This window comes from Equus quagga, chromosome 14 (assembly GCF_021613505.1).
Source record: "Equus quagga isolate Etosha38 chromosome 14, UCLA_HA_Equagga_1.0, whole genome shotgun sequence".
Classification (NCBI taxonomy): domain Eukaryota; kingdom Metazoa; phylum Chordata; class Mammalia; order Perissodactyla; family Equidae; genus Equus; species Equus quagga.
In genome coordinates, this window is record NC_060280.1 from 44,964,351 (window position 1) to 44,985,001 (window position 20,651).

Consider the following 20,651-nt stretch of genomic DNA (forward strand, 5'->3'; position numbering starts at 1 on the left):
CAGAGGCCTCCTCTACCACATCAGGCCCCTGGAACACCTCCTAAGAAACCGTGGCTTCTCCCCAAAGTACCTTGCTAGAAGACAAATCATCACAATATTCTCACAAGAAGCCAAGAGAGACGGGGACTGACTGCACCACAGGAAGGAAAGACCCACCACCACAGAATTCGCTTTACCACACCCACAGAGGCTATTCCACAAGCAAGAGGGTCTAATTTTCCAGGATGCAATCCTTAAATGTTCTCCCAGTTCAGCTTTCCCATCTCAAATCCCCAACCTGGCAGGGCAGCACAGACTGGTCTCAATGTGCTACTTACACCCGCTCGCTTCCTCGGGGGAGAGGTTCAGAAACACGCTGGCAGGTTACACCAAAATCCAAGTGTTCTGTTACAGTATCCAGCCTCTGGGAAAAGCAGAGAGAACGTGAAACCAGGAACACTTGCTTCCAGTGCCACGTTGCTTCCCCTGGCGGCAGGCTGCTCACACCACCCTGAGCAGAGCCTCGGTTCTCGAGGGCTCTGCTCTCTCATCCTCCACGGTTACTATAGACCCGTCCACTAAGATCCAGAAGCCAAATGACTAGTCTCAGAGCCTCACTAGTAATCAGTGAAATGCCTACTAAACACTATCCATCTCTTTCACCTAGAAGAATGGCAGCCCATGGTGAAATGGGCAGCCACATCCACCACAGGTAGTTTAAACCGGGACAGCCCCTGAGAGCGCAGCGTGGGTACCGCTGTAACCGTTGAAATGTGTAGCACCTTTGACACACCAATTCCACTCCTAGAAACACATGCATATGTGCATAGCAATATGTATGTATGAAGATACAATAGCAAAACTGATGAGTCAGTTTATATGTCTATCACTAGGCGACTGACTCCTAAATTATGTTAAATCCATGCTATAAAATATTCTGAAGACAAATTAAGAGAGAAGAGCTACATGCATAAGATCTCCAAGATATATTTCGTGAAAAGAGAAAATAGTGAAACAATATCTGTGACATGACTAGATTTAAGCTTACAAAAAAACCCAAAACTATATGTATTGTGTCTACACAGGCTGATGGACAGTTTCAGGATATGAATGAAACTGCTAAAACCGGTTACTTCTGAGGACCCAGCAAGGAGGCGGGGCATGGGGAGGGGAGCGGGGTGAAGGGGGACCTCACATTTTCTGCTCTGTACTCTTCTACTATTTAGTGGGAGGGTGGGGTGCAAGGGCATAACACAGTCATGTATTACCTATATCATTTAAGAAAAAAAGCAGTTGAACTGATTAAAAAGCAACACCACCACCATCAAAAATGAGTTCTCGTTCTGGTGTGAGATCACAGCACCAATCTGAACAAGTTCTGGTGCCACACTCCAGGGTTCACAGGAGTGACTGATTAAGTTCAATTTCTAAGCCCCTCATGACAGACTGGATTGGGACCAACAGGAAAGAAAGAAAATGTGAGATGCGAGGAAAACTTTCCTAACAGCTCTGTGGAAGCTGCAAACCTGTCCACCCTGGACCTGCCCAGCTCCCAAACTAGCTGTTCTGAGACCTTCCTCCCTCTCTCACTCTCCCGGGATTGAGAGAGTTCCCTTTCCCACAGCAGAGGGGAGGCCGCCCGCTGTCCCCAGCAGAGCTGCTCCCAGGTGAAGCCAAAGAAACGGCCTGGCCTCACTCTACCTTCCCAACAGAGGCACCGTGTGCCAGGCTCCTGGAACCGCAGGAAGAGCCAAGACAGGCAGCCCCAAAGCCCACTCATTCGAGTCCCTCCACTTCGGCAAACAGCCCAGGCATCTTTTCACACTCACTGCTGAAGTCCAAATGGAACCAGTACACACATCAGATGGCGCTGCCAACACAACAGCAACAATGTGGAAAAGGGAGAGATAAGTCAATGGGATCCCAGCTAGATATATATTTATTCTTCCTGCTTGTCAGCAGTAGCACTTCTGTAGATTCAAACATTTGATAAATATCATTTTTGCTTTCCAGTAATAATTAAAACAAACACACGCACACACAGCTAAACACAAAGCAAAAAGAAAAACAACAATGGGGCTTTGATTAGGGCACAATGTTCAAGAGGGAGGCATGACAGCCCACATCCTCAGGGAAAAATGCTCTCCTCCCATTAAGACAGGGACCTCGTTAGCGCACCACTCCCCGGGCACTTTAACAGTCTGCCGCTAGGGGGCTATCGAGAGGGGTCCTTAGGACAAGGAAAAGAGGTCACATCTTGAAGAGAAAGGGGTGACCCCAAGCAGAAAGTAGGGGAGCTGACTCTTCTGCAGTGACTCGCCACAGAGACGGCTTGTGACTGCACATACTGGGAAGCTCACGGTCCAATAAAGGTAACTGTTGGCCTCCTCGCAGTGAAGACACAGCCCAAATAAAGTCGGAACCTGATCGACTGGCCTGAGCCAAGCAAGAATGAATTATCTGAAGGGCATGGGTTTATGCAATCTGGAGAACAGAAGCGCAAGCAAGTTTCTTACAGAGTCTGGAACTGACCAGGGGAGAGGGCATGAGACCAGCATATTCATGACGTGGCAACAACAGTGCATCCTATGATGGGGACCCGTGGACACTAGCCACCAGGACCAACCGCCTCCCCCTGCCGACTCCGGTTCACCTGAGTATGGCCTGGCTCCCACTGAGACTGCACCCTTCAGGGAAGGGTGGTCTCATCTCCTGGAGGGGCTGGCCACCACTGTGACCTCCCCTACCCTCCCTCCCCTTTCCTGGCAGGGCGTGCAAGCCCTCTGCCTTCACAGGTTTTGGAATCGCACAGATCACGGCTGACACTCAGACTAACCACTTGCTGGCTACGTGGATGCACATCTGTTGTGTGCCCATTTCCTCATCCGTGCGCTGGGAATAACACGATCCACCTCCAGAGCTGCTGCAAGGATTCAACCCAAGTAGCAGAGAGCCTAACTCCCCAAGAATGATCAGGACGCTACCTGTCCCCAACCTGGCTCCCGAGTCTGCTCTTCACCACATCGCTGTGCCACCCCTTCAAGACCAATGAATGGGCATCAACTCAAGGGAAAAGAAAGCACCCTCAAGATCTAAAAATGAAGGTTAATAAACACAAAAACTAAGCTACCAGAATCAATTCATTATCAAAATAATGCAAGAGGAGGGAAGAGCAGGCAAACATTACTTTGGGGAGGAAATGCTTTCAAAATATAAAGCTCTATGGTTTTTTGGACTTCACTTGCTCCAGAGATTTGGGAAGATTACATTTCAAAAGCTCACAAAGGAGACACTTCTATTTTTTTAAACTATTTCTTAATTAATATCTTCAGAGAACTAAGGAGTACTTTTATAGACTGACTGAATCTTAATAAAATTCTCAGAGAAATTCTGGCATCAGTCACAACAAACACCCTCTTGGAATTTAATTTCCTTTAAAGCACACAACTTACTATGGAAACTCATTTATGATGCCACCACAAACAGTGAAAATCTGCCTGGAGCACAAAAACTTCAAAGGCCCACAAGAGAGCCGTATAGGACTAGACGGAAATTGGCCCCATATTTAGCCAAATCCTACATCAGACAGACATTTCCCCCACGCCAAACTTTCCAGCTTTTACTGTCAGATTCAACTCTTCCATCTCCTTCCAGCCCACATCCACCCTGCCCTCCCACCTTACACACCAGCTCTTCCAACGCCTCCTTCCAGCCAGGAACCCCCCAGATTCAGTATCTTTCCCCTGTCCAACAAAATGAATAAAAAAGGAGAGAAGGGCACAAAATGGGCAAAGGGAAACTAACTACATCCATCTTCAACTTCCTATCAAAGACTTGGCCTTTCCGGCTTCTGGTTTGGTTCAATTCCCTCCTTTTAGGTGATCGCAAGGCCTGGAATATTCACTGTGTGTGCTGCAGGCTGGAGTGGGAGGGCAAAATCTGGAAGAATTATTCATAAGTACAAAAACGTACTTGAAAAGACTTTCTCTCTTGAGGACAATTCCGACTGGAAGACTTAACCCCACTATCCCGAGTGCCTACTGGCAAGGGCAGGGAGGGGGTGGACACCAACCTTTACTCAGCACCCACTGCAATCCCCGGTATATCTCATTTAATATAAGGCCGATAACGTTATCCTGAATAACCCAGACTGAGGGGGGCCAGGTGACAGGCTCAGGGACATCCAGGCCCACCAAACTCCAAGACTCATGGACTGATAAGCTTCCAGTGTCCCCAGGTGCTGATACTAAAACGCCGTGCTGAGTTGGAGGGCACTTTACAGTCTACATGTTGCTTTTCAGATACATTATCTCATTTAATATCACGACCCTGTAGAAAAGCTAAGAATTCCTTTTCCACTAACACAAAAGGCTATTTGGTTTCAAAGATCATCAGTAACTCGTGCGAGCTAGCTCTAACACCTACAGAGTTGTGCCTTCTCTGAGCTTTCTCACCTCACGGTGCCTGATAGATGGCAGGGGCTCAAATGGTAACTATTACTAGCATCAAGATTTTTATTAATCTAGGGGTGGGCCCAGTGGCATAGTAGTTGAGTGCACTCCACTTCGGCGGCCCCAGTTCGTGGGTTCAGATCTCAAAACGGACCTACCACTCGTCAGCCATGCTGTGTGGCACCACACATACAAAGTGGAAGAAGATTAGCACAGATGTTAGTTCAGGGCTAATCTTCCTCAAGCTAAAAAGAAGAAGATTGGCAACTGATGTTAGCTCAGGGCTAATCTTCCTCAGCAAAAAAAAAAAAAAGACTATTAATAGCCTTCACACATACACACACACATAAGTATATATACTACAGATACTTTAAAGACTGAGCATAATTAGTCAAGCCTTTACTTGTTGGAGAGGATATAATTTTATCACCACCTCAAATTCAGAGATAACCACTAACTGCAGCTTCCAAGAAACTGACAGAAAAGGATTACTGAAAATGATGTGGTCAAACCCAGTATGGATTTTGAAAGCTACTAATGGAAGAGAAGAGAAGGACAGGAGCATTCAGTTACGATAAAATACAAAAAAATCTTCCTCTCCTTCCAGCACCATGGCTTGATCATTAATGTGCTGTTTGACCCAGCCATGTCATTTCAACTCTGTGATGACCTTCAACATCCAACACAGGATGGCCAGCAGGTGACCCGGAAGTTCTAGTGAGAGGCTGCCCAGGGGGGTTGGGGAATAGGGGTAGAGTGGATACATCATTACCTCCAGCTACTTTTAATGTGCTGCATCTAATTTGTTGTTTGCCTATTAATTACACTCACTTGAAAAGAAAGCTGGGAAGTTCAGAAATGCCAGATGCAACAGGAATCAGCTCACCAGGTCTCAAGCCAGAATGGAAAGGATGACAGAAGTGTGGTGGCACAAGGATCCCAGCATCAGTCAGACAAGGAAATCTATAGCACTATGGCAGTGAGGGATCCTGGGGATGTTCTCTGAGTGAAGCTGCACCAAGACCAATCCAACTGAGCATCACTCCAGGCTTGAAGGTTAAAACAAAAGAAGAAATTCAGGTCCACAGGTGAGATAACACGGAATTCTCTTTAAGCACAATTAACAACTTTATTGTAAAGATAGCTGGCCAGCCATGTACATGAATTGCCTGCATGGGAACAGTATTCATACTGTAAATCTAGTACCAATGATGGTTAGTTTTTGTTTTGTTTTGCTTTTGGCCATCTTTCTTGCTTCTTATCTGTTTTAAGTCCATCCTAATTGCTTTATAAGAATAGGCTGAGGTTGATTTTGTGTGGCTGATCTAGTCTCACAAGAAGAAAGATTTCAGTCTCCCTCAGAAACCTACTCCTGCCTCCCTCAGATTGTCTAGCTCTCTTTATACCCCATTTCACAGATAAGGAAACTGAAGTCCAGAGAGGGCGAGTGACTCATCCAAGGTCATACTCCTTCTAATACATCTAGGACTAGAACTAGGGCTCAAGAGGCCCCCAGTGTGCACCTCCACCCCTATCACTGCTGCAAATGACATGGCATACTTGTGTCTTGAATACAAAGTTTATTTGAAGGGGAAAAAAAGCCAACATGAGTCATCTCCATTGTCAAGGGACACCACACAGGTTGCTCTAATAAAGCATCCAGCATCTCCACAACCACTTGTTTCTGAAATAACCAACCTCAGCCAGAGAATAAAAGGCCATGTCTTATACCCGCTTCAGGACACCCACCACCCGGTTAGCAGACATGCTGCTGGGCCCTGGGGACCTGCTGGCCCAACGCAGGGAATCCAGAGCTGGCGGTCCTGGAGAGGAAATGGGGTGGATGGGTGTGGGAGGAGGTCAGAGCTGTGTTTTCCCGGCGACAGTTACGATTTCATGCAACCCCATCCTACTCACCTGGGAACCCCAAAATACCATCCACTCAGGGGGTCCTCCTCAACTTCCCCAGGACAAAAGCACTGCAGTCTGGAGGTGAATCTGGCAGGTGGGGAGGGTCGGTACTTGACCGAAGCGGTAGAGGAAGCAACGCTCAGCTCCCTCCCCAACCCCTTACAGGAACTCCCCATCGGGTCTTCAGATGCCAGCGGCGTCCCCAACTCTGAGCCTGACCCCTCTCTGGGTCTGCCCCGAAAGAGGAGGGGAGGAGGCAAAGCCCACCCTCCACCGCTCTACCCCGCTGGCCAGCCTCTGGTGCGCGGGCCCGCCTCCCTGCCTCCCTCCCCCCAACCCCCCTCCCCCGCAGAGCCCCGGCCGGACACTTGCCCACTCCCGCCCAAGACGCGGAGCGCACCCCCTTCGCCCGCCCGCACAGTCCCTGCGTCTCCCGCCTTCCCAAACGGGGCCCTCCCGGCCGGCCGGCCCGCCTCCAGCCCGGGGCCCCTCTCACCGCGTCCCTCCGGCCCCCGGAGTCCGCCCGGCACGCGCACTTCCCGCCCGGCCCACGCGGGCTCGCGGTCCGCCCCAACTTTTCCCGGCCGCGGCCGGGGCCCCGCAGCGGCGGGCAATCGGCGTCCGGCGCCGCGACGGGCGGCCCGGCTCGCGTCCCCCAGGCGCCCGCCGCACGAGTTGCGCTCGGGACCCGCTCGGCGCCCGGGCCTCGGCCGTCAGCCCGCGCGGAGGCGGAGCCGGCGTGGCGGGAACCGCGCTGTCCCGGCGCCACCTCCCCTGCCCGGGGCCCGCAGCCGGGGCCCCGCGCGCCCGCCCGGCCGCTGCCTGCCCACCTGCCCGCGGCGCCGGCGCCGCTCACCTCCTCCCGCCGCCGCTGCCGGCCAGACGTGGCAGGGGCCGCCGCCGCTCGCGCTCCCCGCCTCGCCGCGCCTCGCCTCTCCTCTCGGCGCCCGCGCGGGCGGCTCCGGCGAGCCGGACCGCAGCGCCAGGCGCCCTCTGCCGCCGGGAAGCCGCATCCTCTCGCCCTAACCCTAACTGGCTGGCCGCCCCCGCCCGGGCCTCGGCCCCGGCCTCCCGCTTCTCCCCCGGCCTCGCCGCTGCCTCCGGGGAGCCTGCCCTGACCACCCAGCCGCTGGGCGCCTTTCCTCCCGCTCCCGCGCAGCTCCCGGGTTGATACATTTCCAGCTTCTCTGAATGCCTCCCCCAGGAGATAGTAAAATCGGACGGGGTTGGGGGGGGGGGGGTACCAGGGGAGCAATCACCACGTCTCCCGCATTCGCCGTTTTCTCTCCTAGGGCTGGGTTAAGCGCCCTGCCTGGAATATCCAAGTGCGCAATGAATACTTCTTGAGGAGCGAAAGAGTGAATGAATGAGTAGACAGAGATTTTTGCCACTCTCCACCCAAGTAGGCTTTCAAACTTCAAGTGGACAGCTATCCCGACCTGGATTTGTTTTTTGTATATCACACACACACACACACACACACACACACACACACACACAGGCGTGTGCAGCTTTCTTTGCATGAATAAATGGGACTCACCATTCCCCACCTCAGCCCAGCGCCAAAGACACACAAGGCCCACAGCTAGATGTTATTCAGGGCTTTGAGTCAAATAGACAGGTTTTAGATCTGCCACTTCAAAGTTGGGAAATCCCGGGAAAGCTGATCTCCCTGGGCACAGTTACCTTATCTATAAATTAAGAGTAATAAAATCGGGGCTGGCCATGGGGCCGAGTGGTTAAGTTCGCGCGCTCTGCTGCAGGCGGCCCAGTGTTACTTTGGTTCGAATCCTGGGTGCAGACATGGCACTGCTCATCAAACCACGCTGAGGCAGCGTCTCACATGCCACAACTAGAAGGACCCACAATGAAGAATATACAACTATGTACCGGGGGGGCTTTGGGGAGAAAAAGGGAAAAAAAATTTAAAAATCTTTAAAAAAAAGAATAATAAAATCTACTTCATAAGGTTGTTGTGAAGAGTCATTGACATCATGCATTGTGTGCAAAGCACTTTGCACGGCCCATCCCCCCATGTGTACTGTACTATCTACATGGTAACTATTGTTAGTAGTATTATTACTGGTCTAGTAGGTGATAGAAGCTATGGGCAAAATATAAGATAATGGGTACCTTTTCGCCTGAGGACAACCTTAATACCCTTGCACGCGTGTATCATCACCTGCCCAACAGAGCCAACCCTGGTGGCAAAACCTCTCCAGTGCCTCCTCTGCCGCCCCCAAGAATTAACTGGTCTTGGTTTTTTGAAGAGCTGTAGAACCGGCTTTCCTGCAGGTTTTCCACCTGGGTTTCGGTGGCCAATCTCTTCATTAACAAGTGTTTATTTTATTGCGAAGGCCGTGAACAGTTTGAGGGCCCCTGCGGTCTACTGCCTCTTCCTGTTTTCTTCTTGCTCCTTTCTTAACACCTTGAGGCCATCTTTTCGCTTCTGACAGTCTCCTTCCTGCTCCACGCATAAAGCGGCAGTGAGGACAGTCAAGTGCATCAGATAGGACAAGGCTGGAATCCCAGCCCGTCCACCTTGGGTTTTCTGCACCTCGGTACCCTCAATTGTAAACTGTGGAGAATAACGCTTCTCTGTGGCGTTGAGAGAGAACTGATGATCCAGTCTGCATGCAGTCACTGGAACATATAGACGTTTAATAAAAGGCCACTATCGATTAGTTTATTTAACAAGCACTTAGGGAGCATCTACTGAGTGTTGTAGATGCTAGAAGAGTGAGGGCAACAAGCATGGGTGAGGTAAGATTGCCACCCTCAAAGGAGTTTGAGGTCTTGTGGATGAGACAGGCAGGCACATACTGGGGCAGAAGGATTGGGGGGACATGATGCTGCTAAGTATGAATGAAATTAGCAAGCCTGAAGCTCCAAATTGGGGCAGTGGTACTGCGTCGTGGATTGCTTTAACTCATTATAATTGTAAATGCTCTTTTCCTCTAAATATTATGTACCTAACTTCCCAAGGCCACTGCTAAAAGTTAATGAATAATTTTATGAGGCAAGCAGAGCCGTTTGATGTAGGATTCAGTCCCTTAATAGGTTGACTCCAAATCCTTCCTTATACTAGTAATAACATGTATATTGTAACTTTGTGACAGCACCATAATTTATAAGTTAAAGTTGCATATCTCGCAATGCATGTCTAAAAGGGAGAGTTCACATATTGCTACACTAATGGCCTCTGATGAATCATACCTCAGTATCCACGCCCTTGGTGGTGGCTGCTCCCACATTGACACTGGGCTTGGCCATGTGACATGCTTTGGCCACTGGGACATCAGCAAACACGGCAAAAGCAGGGACATTTGATAAGCACTTGTGCCTGGCTCCTTGCTTTCTTGGAACACTGCGAAGAAAACTGGTCCAACCTCCTTGAAAATGACAGACCCCAAGCAGAGGGAGGTTTGCCATCTCAGCCACGCCAGCCCCCCGCCAACCCACCAGCTGAACGCAGCCCTGTGAGCGTGCCCGGGCAACCTGAGAATTGTGAGAAATAAGACCATTGTGTTAAGCCACGAAGTGTTGGGGTGGTTTGTTACACAGCGATAGACAACTGATACATCACACACTGGCCTGTCAACAGTTCCAAGGTCTTGGTGAAATTCACCCAAGAGTCAGGACTCTTACTAGTGTTTTCTTTCATGAAGCATTCAATTGACATCTCTGTGTCTCAGTTTATCAGGGTAACACACTTTAAGTTACGCCTCCTTTCAAAGTTCTTCAATGAATGCCTACCAAGCCTGGTACTGTTAAAAATCCTTGGGCAGCTGACATGACCACAAGCTGACAAAGTCAGCTGCTTTAAACATTGTAGCTCCTTGGAACATAACAGGTGTTATAGAGGTCACGTGTGTTTCTCTCTCTCACTTTTTTGTAAACTTCTTAATAATGGACACCTTGTCCAGTTTGACAAGATTTCACCATAGATCATGAAACGTTGGAGAAGGAAGGGAAGTTAGAGATGAGCTAATCCACGGTCTTATTTTAAAGAGGAGGAAACTGGGGCAAAGAGAGATTATAAGGACCTAATAAATTCCTAGGGTCCTTTAGGTTGCTCAGAGCAGAACCGGGATGACCAATTCAAAGTTCTTTACACTGTTGGGTGGATTGTCCTGTTTTTCCTTTGTGATATTGCTGGCTGCTAAAAATATCCCCCTCATGATCAAAATATCTTGACAGCTTTCCTTTGTATTTAGGATAAAATAAACTGAACTCTTAACCTGGCCCCACGAGGTCTGGTGCAGCTTGCCCCTCCAGAGCCTTGGTTCAGCTCTACTGCTCACACAGAACACTCTATCCACCCCAGTTTTTTCTGTCCTTGCATCACCCCACTCAAGATTAGAGGACCTGAAAGAAAATCAGCTTGGCCCAGCCTGGCCACATGCCCAACTCCAGCACCAGAAGAACAGGGCTCCCTGAATGAAAGCCCCCAAAGATAATCATCAGGGTCTCGTTAGCAGAAGAGAAAGTGGATCGAAGATGACAAAAACAACAAATGTCCGCTACGTTATCTCTCGGGCCTGAGCTTAAATGTCGCTTTCTCAGGGAAGTTTTCTTAAGCACTCCATCTGTTATACTCTCTCAAGACACTCTTTATTTTTCACTGTTCTTATCACATTTTATAATTACATATTTATTTGTTTGTTTGTTCCTCTCATGTTCTCCCTGCATAAGACAAAGAGCTGTGGTTGTTTGCCCACTACTACATGCTTGTCACCTGGCATAGAGACTGGTGCATAATCGGCTCTCAATAAATATTTATTGAATGAATGAATGAATAATATAGGCCTTGTGGTTCTTCAGACTTGGTCCACATGACATTAGCTTTGAGGAACAGGAGAGAAAAGACAAAGAGCATATGGTGAGTACAGGTTTGTGAAAGACACGCCATGCTGGGTCCCTGTGTGATGCTGTGAAGAAGACAAGGACTCATACTCAAGATAAATGACGAACACTACCTTGTGCATCAGAGATGTGCCGGGTTGTGCTATGCTGCACTGTGTTGTCCTTGTCTTGGGGGATAAATTATATCAGCAATGAAGCCAAGAGCGAGGAGGTCTAGAATGGTGAAGCTCTGGGCCTCAGAGTGTTTGCAGAAGTAGGAACCTTCAAAACTGAAATTGGCTTCGTGGCCTGGCTGCAGCTGCCAAGAGCAGAGGTCGGCAGTGTATGTTCATAAACCTCGGCCCCTTACGTGCTGTCTGTGAGTCTCGACAGCAGAGGCCCCAGCTCATCTGCTGATGGCCACAGGTCCGTGGGGAGGTTTTTGCCAGTCTGGGGCAAAAGGAGAGCTTATTGGAGCAATATAAAGCTAAATGTATTCCTTTTTTGTATCAGTGAATGTTATATTTGTGATAGCTTGGGGGTTTTGGTTTTGGTCGTTTTTTGGCAAAATTAAAAGTTGGCAACCTCAGTTTCCCTCCTAAATATTTTTGTACTGTTGCTGGTCCAGACAATCTGAAAGCCTCAGAAATGACCACTTCACAATCTCAGAGACCTGGGCAGGCCCCACCAGGGCTCCTCAGACTTAGTAGCCAGTCACTAAATCAACTGTTGTTGTTGCTATTGTCTCCATCAGACGACTCAGCCTCATAGCAGTCATATCAGCTCCGTGATTAGAACAGGGGGCTGAAGAGGCCTCACGCCCAGGACTGCCTCTGCAGCCGAGGGGCAGGAGCGAGCTGGCTGTGGCTCTGGAGATGTCCTGCTGGGAACGAAGCCCTGGGCTTGAGATCTGATCAGTGACTGTGTGTGTGTGTGTGTGTGTGTTTGTGTCTGCTTGTGGCAGAGCAAATCCTTCTTAGGTCACCAACACTGTTCCACCACAGGGGAGCTGCTTAACCCTAAGAGAAGATACTGGTTTACTCCCTGTTTTACAAAGGGGAAAATTGAGACCTAGAACATTTAAGTAATTCCACCCAAGGCCTAGCCGAATACAGAGGTCAAACAATTAACCCCTTTGGCAATGCTTCCCTCCCAGGGTGCTCAATTGGTGTTAGTTAGCATTGAATCTGACATGAATTCCCAGAAACCTGACATTATGGAAAGACTCTTAGAACGAGGAAAGGGGTGAAATTTATCTTCCCCAAGCTGCGAGGGGAAAAGATCCAACTTCCTTGTATTTGAAAAGTAGTGTAGCTAGAAGTCCTGTATACTTAGAGCCCCGCCAGAAGCCAGCCCACTCATTTCATACACTGAGCTGGGATCTGAATTCCTCAGAGAAGACTGCTTCATAAGAGTCAAGTATTATCATAAGAATGTCCTTTTCTCCCTGGAAGTAATATCATACTTTTTTTAAACAAAGACTGAACAAATTTACCTACTCAATTCTGCTCAAAGCTAGTCTTGCCCATTTTCGCGAAGCTGTAAAATCTCATATAAGGGAAAGTTTTCAGATCTCTGCTTTCATTTGGATAAAGGCGCTGGAGCACTCCAGAAAGGTTCGACCAAGATCTTTGTGCTCACTGCCTGTGGTTTGAACGTGAAACTGAAGTCTTCAGCTAAAGGATGAGAAGGAATCCTTACTCCACCCCCCGCTACCAGCAGCCAAGGCAAACTCTCAAGCCAAGAACAGCATGGATTCTTTCAACGTAGTTTCTTCACAACTTTCTCCCTGCTGGCACATGCTAAGTTTCTATTTCAGGAGAAGGAAGAGCTTCATGAACTTGCCTGTCTTCATACTCATCTAACTCCTTTCAAGGGCTTGTGTTTTGCTTTTTGTTTTTTGGTGTTGTGGTTTTTTTTTGCTTGGGAAAATAAGACAACACTCACAATACGACTCCTCAGAGTCTCATTAAAGATGGATCAGTCTGCTTGGGTGGAACAGAGCAGAAGAGCTCCACCTTTATTGCGTGGGTTGTAAATGGTCCACTACGGGTTTTTAATTCCAAACCAAAAAGCCACACTTCTCAATTACCTCAACTCTCAGATCCATAATCCTCAAGATCTTCATCAGTGACTCATACACCAGCTGTCCCTTTTGGCTGGCATATTTTTAACATCAAAAGATGTTTCCTATCAACAGTGTCCTTGCCTCCAACCAAGCATCATCATTATCAGAAAGCACTGATATGGTTTCTAGCCTGAACTTAACTCTTTGATCAGTCCACACATATTTACTGAGCACACAGGATGCGCAGGCAATGTATTGAGTTTTGTGGCTACAGAGGCAAAAATGATACAGTCTTTTCCCTGCCTAGAGAAGCTCACTGACCAATGGAGAGAAAAATAAACATGCAATTACAAATTATGTTGTTTTGAAGGAAAAGAACAAGGTACTATTAGCTTAATAAAGAGGCCTAGTTTTATTTTATTTATTTATTTTAATTTTTTTTTTTTGAGGAAGATTAGCCCTGAGCTAACATCTGCTACCAATCTCCTCATTTTTGCTGAGGAAAACTGGCCCTGAGCTAACATCCATGCCCATCTTCCTCTACTTTATATGTGGGACGCCTGCCACAGCATGGCTTGCCAAGCGGTGCCATGTCCACACCCTGGATCCGAACCAGTGAACCCCGGGCCGCCAAAGCAGAACGTGAGAACTCAACTGCTGCGCCACCAGGCCAGGGGCCTAGTTTTAAAATGAGAGGTCTGGGAAGACCTCTCTGGAAGTGACCTTAAACCAGAGACTTGAGAGATGAATGGGTGTCGACCCAGTGAGGAGTCCATTGGGTACACGGTCCTCCTCAGCTAAGGCTTCTGTATGTCTTGGATAATGAGCAGGACAGGAATGCAGCTTCTCAGTGCCTCGTTGCTTTCAGAGAAGGGGTCCTGGGAGCCCTGTCCCCCCACGGGTCAGACACAGGACAGGGATGTCCCAGGCTCGCTCTTCCCCACTCAACCCACACTCTGCTCTCCAAACCCCTGAGTCCCCTTGGCTGCAGCACTTAGGTTAGCACTCCGGATGAGTATTTTGCCTGGTTCCTGTGTGCCTGCAGTCTCTACACCTAAGCCCTAAGGTCTTGGAGACCAGGTGGCTCTGTCTTATAATCCTTTTGTGACGCTCACAGTGCCTAGAAGAGAGCTTAACTAGTAGCAACTGTTCTGTGAATACTTGCTTCATGGAATTGAATTTCGTCTCAGCATTTAGTAGTGTCTTGAACATCTGACGTGAAATAAGAGCTGAATTAGACAAAGTAAGAATGCTTAGAAATGCAGAGATTAGAAGAAAATGGCGTGAAGAACGTAAGTGTGGAAGCCCTTCCTGAAACTTCAAGGAATCCAGGCTGTGTGGCTTTGATTGACTCTGTTAAGGTCACGGTTCCTCAGTTCTAAGACTCCTCAACTGAAGGATGCAACACTGATTTAACAACAGTCAGCTTTTCTGGGAGAAGGGAGGAGGGGGTGGCTGCTTTCAAGATATTGACGTATATTGAGAGCCATATCCTGATTTCAGAAACATTAAAATGTATCCAGAAAGTACAAAAAAATCAGTACTCATCACCACTTTGCATGGGACTAAAAGTAAACTTTCTCTTTTGCCTGCCTCATGTCCACACCATTTTTTAAATTTTATTTTCTTTTTCCTTCTTTTTTTTTTTTTTTGGTAATAGCGTCTCAAATTTCTTCTGAGAATTTATTCTTCCTCATTAGATATAGTCTGCAGAGGTATTTCATCAAGGCGCTCAGCTTTCCCCTAGTGGGCGCCTGACCCAAGTTGAGGCCACTCAGACACTGGAACAATGGTAGAGGGTGGAAAGCCAGGCCTCAGATTGAAGCCTACTTATTCCAGACGTGGGATACAGATAACACTGCCCAGAAGCTTCTGCTACACAGACCCTCTAAAACTGCCTAGTTCCAGAGTAAGTTTCTGTTATTCGTACCCAAAGAATGCTAAACAGTACAGTGCCCTTGACTGCTGGTACATCTGGAACTGGAGCTCCTACCTGGGGTCCTTGGACTTAGAAATGGTCCATGGATGGGCATCGGGGGGCCACAAACATGATATAATTTTTATATCTGTAGATAAATGCATTTTTTGTGTGAGATGGTCTACAGACAGCTCTTGTTAGATTCTCAAAGGAACTCATGGCTGAAAATGGGTTAAAAACCTGGAGCGAGGGTTCTTAACCAAGGTTTGTGCATGAACTTGGATGGGAGAAAATTACATCTTTGTTTTCACTAACTTGCATTCACATTCTCTTCAATTATGAATGTAAGGAACAAAACAAGTATTATTAGAAATACCTGTGACTTTGCCACCCATAGAAATCAGATATTTTCTTGTCACATTAATAGTATTGCAGATATCTCAAAATGTAATTTACATGTCTCAGGACTTTAAAATTACAGTGTTATTACACTCACAGCTAGATCTTGTTACTCAACATGTTAATAAAGAAGTATATATGTTACTTGATCACCAATTACCTTAATATGTTATGACTACAGTTCAATATAATCAGTTTCCTTTGTAATCCTATTTGCTTTATTTTATTCAAATCATTATTCTGAGAAGAGGTCTAAGAGCTTCATCAGATCGCCAAGGGGCCGATAATACAAAAATGCTAGTAGCCTCTTTAGGAAAACCTTGGTGGCACTGTCTCCTAGCCTTACCTATACTGAAAGCTAGGTTCTGTCCTGTGATTCCTCTCTTTTCACCACCTTGACATACAGGCTTCAGCACTGCACCCTCTAAATTCTCCCAAAGCATCAGGCACTGCCTGTGGTCCAGAGAAACACACAAGCTTATATGAGTCATAGGACAGAAATAAAAGTGAAAAAATAAAAAGAGAGAGAGAGAGAGATCCAGAATAGGTAAATCTATGGAGACAGAGAGCAAATTAGTGGTTGCCAGGGCCTGGAGGGAGGGGCCAATGAGGAGTGACTGCTTAATGGATGCGGGGTTTCCTTTTGGGGTGATGGAAATGTTATGGAGCTAGACAGTGGTGATGGTTGCACAGCATCGTGATTGTACTATATGCCATGGAATTATTCTCTGTAAAAGGGTTAATTTTATGTTATGTGAATTCTATCTCAATAAAACAAAACATAAAATAATAACCAAGTAAGAGGGAACTCCATTATAAATTCACCTGGGAATTCAAGGTCCTACTTCGGGGAACAGAGAAAAAACATCCTGAAGTTTTATGGTATTTGGGTCCCTGTCTCCCCGTCACCCCACCCTCCCCTCAAGTTGCTCATGTACACTGCAATCTTAGATCACTTAGGAAATTGCTAATGTGTGCTTTAGCCTACACATTAAATTCTGGTTTGCACTTATGCATATTAAAACACACCACTAAATACTCATCTGACAAGCTATATTTTAAACCTCAAACAAGCTTTTATTGTGCCTGGATGCATTTTAATACACCTACTAAATTTTAGCTGGAGTGAAAAACGGCTGGCAATGATGATTGAGAAGGGAGGGCAGAGTCTGACATTCTATCCCACACATTCTGCTTCCGCCCGGGGGACTACCGATTGGCAGCCCCTACTGCCTGAGAGCTCTAGAGAGCTTTCGGGAAGAGATTTCAGACATGATCTGATTGCTTCCAGCAGGGTCTGCGAGATCACTGAAAGACTTCCCATTCCAGTAACTTGCCTGGCATCCCGGCCCTCAGTGTATCCATTAGAGCTTCTGGTCCTTGCCAGCCTCCATCAGAGCAGGCCTGGATTAACCTTTCACCAGCCCCTCTCACATCCTTCATGATTCCCTTTCTGCCAGGGTTTTGAGGTTCCCTTCCTGCTCACCAGCCCTTGCGGCTCCACACAGCCGGCAGGATAATGCCCAAGCAGCTCAGCCCAGGAAGGGAGAACCAAAACTGCCGTTTTCTGAGGACCAGCACAGTGCCCGGCGCTGGGTCAGGGCTCTCCTACCATGTTTCTCATTAACAGCACCACAGGGTCTAACCATGGCTGTTTCGGGGACAAGGAAACCAGGCACAGGGTCACTGAAAGTGGCACAACTAGTCAAGCCTTCACTACATTTCCCTGCACCTTCCCTTACAATCTTTCCTCTGCCACTTCTGTCCTCTGCTTCAGCCAGGCTCCTCTACTCACTGTCCCCTGACTGGGTCACAAGGGGCCTCCACCTGGAATGCCTCTCTTCTCCACATTCCAAATCCCACTCATTCCTCAAGGTTTGGCTCAAGTTCCCTGTTCTCCGAGAAGCTTTCTCAGACCCCAGTGCTCCCCCTCCTCTGAATCCCCATTTCTCACAGTGCTGCTCACTGACTGTGTGCAGGTGTCACCCGACAGGGAGTCTGTGTCTTGCCTGCCTCCCCTCCTACCCCCGTTAGGGAGAATCCTCCCTGAGGGCAAGGCTGTGTCTTATTCCTGTCTGTATCTACTGCAGTGCCTGGTAGGACTGAGACACGGAAACTGCTTGATTCTCTCAATCAGCAAGAGGTTAATTTTTTCAGCCCGAAGCATTGAGCCTATTTCCCAGCTTCCGTCCTTCTCTTTCCGCACGAGGGAAGTCTGATGGGGTTCTGAGTCATTCTAGCCAGCCTGCCCTGCACAGGTGAGCCTGGCCTCACTCAGGGCTTCTTCCCTGCTACACCGTCTCTCTTACATGCAGCCTGTTTCCTTTGTAGCTGGAAGATGAAAACGGCTCTTTTTTTCCCTTTACATGTCTAATGACATCATCCTTTTCAGGCAGGGACTTTGGGAAAATTCATGGCAAATGAAGTGTGGCGGCTTATTCAGAGAATGGACAGGTTGTGCCCTGTCTTCAGATGTCTGAGGGCTGGAGAGGGGTGGTATGAGGATCGTGTTGGCAGGAAGATGGGGTTCAGCAGCATCAGGCACCCACAGGAGAGGACAGGGCTCTTGGGATTGGGGACAAGGATGAAAGGCAAGACCACCTGCATCCTGTGATTTCAGCGATGCTGGAAGAACCCAAGGAGGCTTCAACTACGTCCCTTTGAGCTAATAATGATTTCTTCTTTCCTTCTGTGTTCAAAATTCCTCTCATTTCAGTTCTTCTCTGTTTTAGATTATGTGGCTTCTTCCCTGCCACACCAGCTCTCCTAGATGCACATATTGGGAAAATTAATCAGGGGTGGGGTGGGCAATGCCCACATGTTTGCTGGGAAGACGGGGAAGGGCAAGGAAGGCCAGAATGAATAACCTTCATTCAATTTCTGCAGAGGATTAATTGTCACTCTGGGGACACTTTGACAGGTACCAGGAGTCAGAAGAGCAGGACAGGTGAGTCAGGAGTAGGGTAGGAAAGTAGGAAGGGTCTACTGGGGGAAAGGACTGCAGGTGAGTGGGGAGGAGGGCACTGAGAGCACTTGACACAGGTCAGTGTGACCAGCGCCCTGAGATGGGACGTGCCGGCCCAGCACCAGGCCACGGAAACCCAGCCCCGACAACGACAGGCTGAGACGAGAGTTTAGACAAACAGCTGGTATCAGGTGGAGCCATCGAGAGATGAGGGAACCCCCAGCCAAGAGCTACGAGCAGGCAGAAGTCGGAATGAGTGACACTATAGGTTCCCACCATAGGACAAAGGGAAGAGAAGTGGTGGGGTGGCCTTAAAAAGGAAGCGGCCCGTGACTCTGAGGGACTGGGCAGTTTCTCCACAGAAAGATCCCGTTACAAGGTAGGGGCTGAGAATGAGGAACAAGGCAGAAGCACATCCTGTTGTGTGAGAAAAACAAGGTCTTCAAAGAGAGATGCAGCAGGGCGTTTTTATTATTATTATTGTAGCAAAATACACATAACATAAAATTTGCCACTTTCACCAATTTAAAGTGCACAATTCAGTAGCATTAGGTACATTCACAGTGCTGTCAACCATCACTATCATCTAGTTCCAGAACATTTTCATCACCTCGAATGAAAACCCCGTACGCATTAAGCAGTCACTTCGCTTCTCCCCTCCCCACCAGTCGCTGGCAGCCACTAATCTGCGTTCTGTTCCTACGGATGTGTCTATTCTGGATCTTCCATAGAAAAGGAATCATGCAACATGTAGCCTTCTCTGTCTGGATTCTTTCACTTAGCATAACGTTTTTGAGGTTCATCCATGTTGTAGTGTGTCACGGTTAATTTCATGCGTCAACTTGACTGGACCATGGGGTGCCCAGTTATCTGGTGAAGCATTATTCTGGGTGTGTCTGTGACGGTGTTTCTGGTTGAGATTAACATTGGATGGGTAGACTGAGTAAACGGATTGCCTTCCCCAATGTGGGTGGGCCTCGTCCAATTCACTGAAGGGCCTGAACTGAACAGGAAGGCTGAGTAAGGAAGAATTTGTTCTCCATCTCTTTCTGTCTGACTGTCTGCAAGCTGGGACATCAGTCTTTTCCTGCCTTTGGACTTGGACAGTAATTAAACCAGGGGCTCTCCTGGGTCTCCAGCTTGTAGGCTGCAAATTTGGGGACTTCTCAGCCTCCATAATTATGTGAGTTAATTCCTCTCTCTATATATATAACATTAATATATAATACATAAATATATAAATAATATATAAATATTTAAGTAACATATATATAATATAATATATATAAATATGTATCCTATTGGCTCTGTTTCTCTGGTGAACTCTGAATAATACATAGATATATGAGTACATCAGTACTCCATTCCTTTTTACTAGCTAAATAATATTCCCTCATCTGGATAGACCACATTTTGTTCATCCATTCACCAGCTGATGGACATTTGGGTGCTTTCCACCTTGCACCAGGTTTTGAGTCCTGGTTCCCCCACTTACAATGCAGGAGGACTTGGTCAAGTCACTTAACCTCTCTGGGCATCTGTTTCATCACAGGTGAAATTTTATGACAATTCAACAAGATAAAGCATGGAAGAGCCTGACATAGAGAGGGCAATCAACAAGCAATTAACAAGTTGGTTCCCTTAACCAGAATTAGGACCCACCTCAGAGGTCCCAGCAGCAAAGCTAACCTGCAAAGGATCTAGGCTCGTTAAATTCTCCCTCAAATCAGAACTGGGCCCGGAGTCAGCGCAGGGTGCATACCTGCTAGTGGGGAAAAAAGAGGTCTTTTGGAGCCTTCCTTGCCCTCCTGCTTCTTCCTAGCACACACACTTGAAGAATTGGAGTTCTAAATCAGGGCCCCAAAATATGATTATGCCCCTGTTTCACAACGTCGTAGGCCAATAAATATTGTGAGGAAATATCTCACATCTAAACTGTTAGAAATACCACACATTTGCAAGTGTTTGAAAGATAAGGCATACACTGCCATTATGCCCTATCTTAGAAATAACTACTCTTCAGGTTTATTTACAACTTTCGTTCAGATTATTCCATAGCATGCACTCACATTATATAAAACTTGTGAAAAAATAACACCTATCATTTCCTCAATC

The 20,651-nt window shown here is 47.6% G+C and overlaps 1 protein-coding gene across 43 annotated transcripts in view; it reads right to left on the reverse strand.

Annotated features, from left to right (window-relative positions):
• Window positions 1-7,717, reverse strand: part of LOC124225162 (putative uncharacterized protein WWC2-AS2) — a 61,201-nt gene extending 53,484 nt beyond the window's left edge. For 2 of the 43 annotated variants that reach the window (XM_046637633.1, XM_046637632.1), the window contains exons 1-2: window positions 7,198-7,532; window positions 6,348-6,428 (exon numbers count right to left, since the gene is read on the reverse strand). In XM_046637633.1, coding sequence (XP_046493589.1) covers window positions 6,348-6,428; window positions 7,198-7,517 — 401 coding nt within the window. In that variant the 5' untranslated portion in view covers window positions 7,518-7,532. The other 41 variants (XM_046637645.1, XM_046637644.1, XM_046637635.1 and 38 more) reach the window with 39 other exon arrangements.
• Window positions 7,718-20,651: the final 12,934 nt, after the last annotated feature.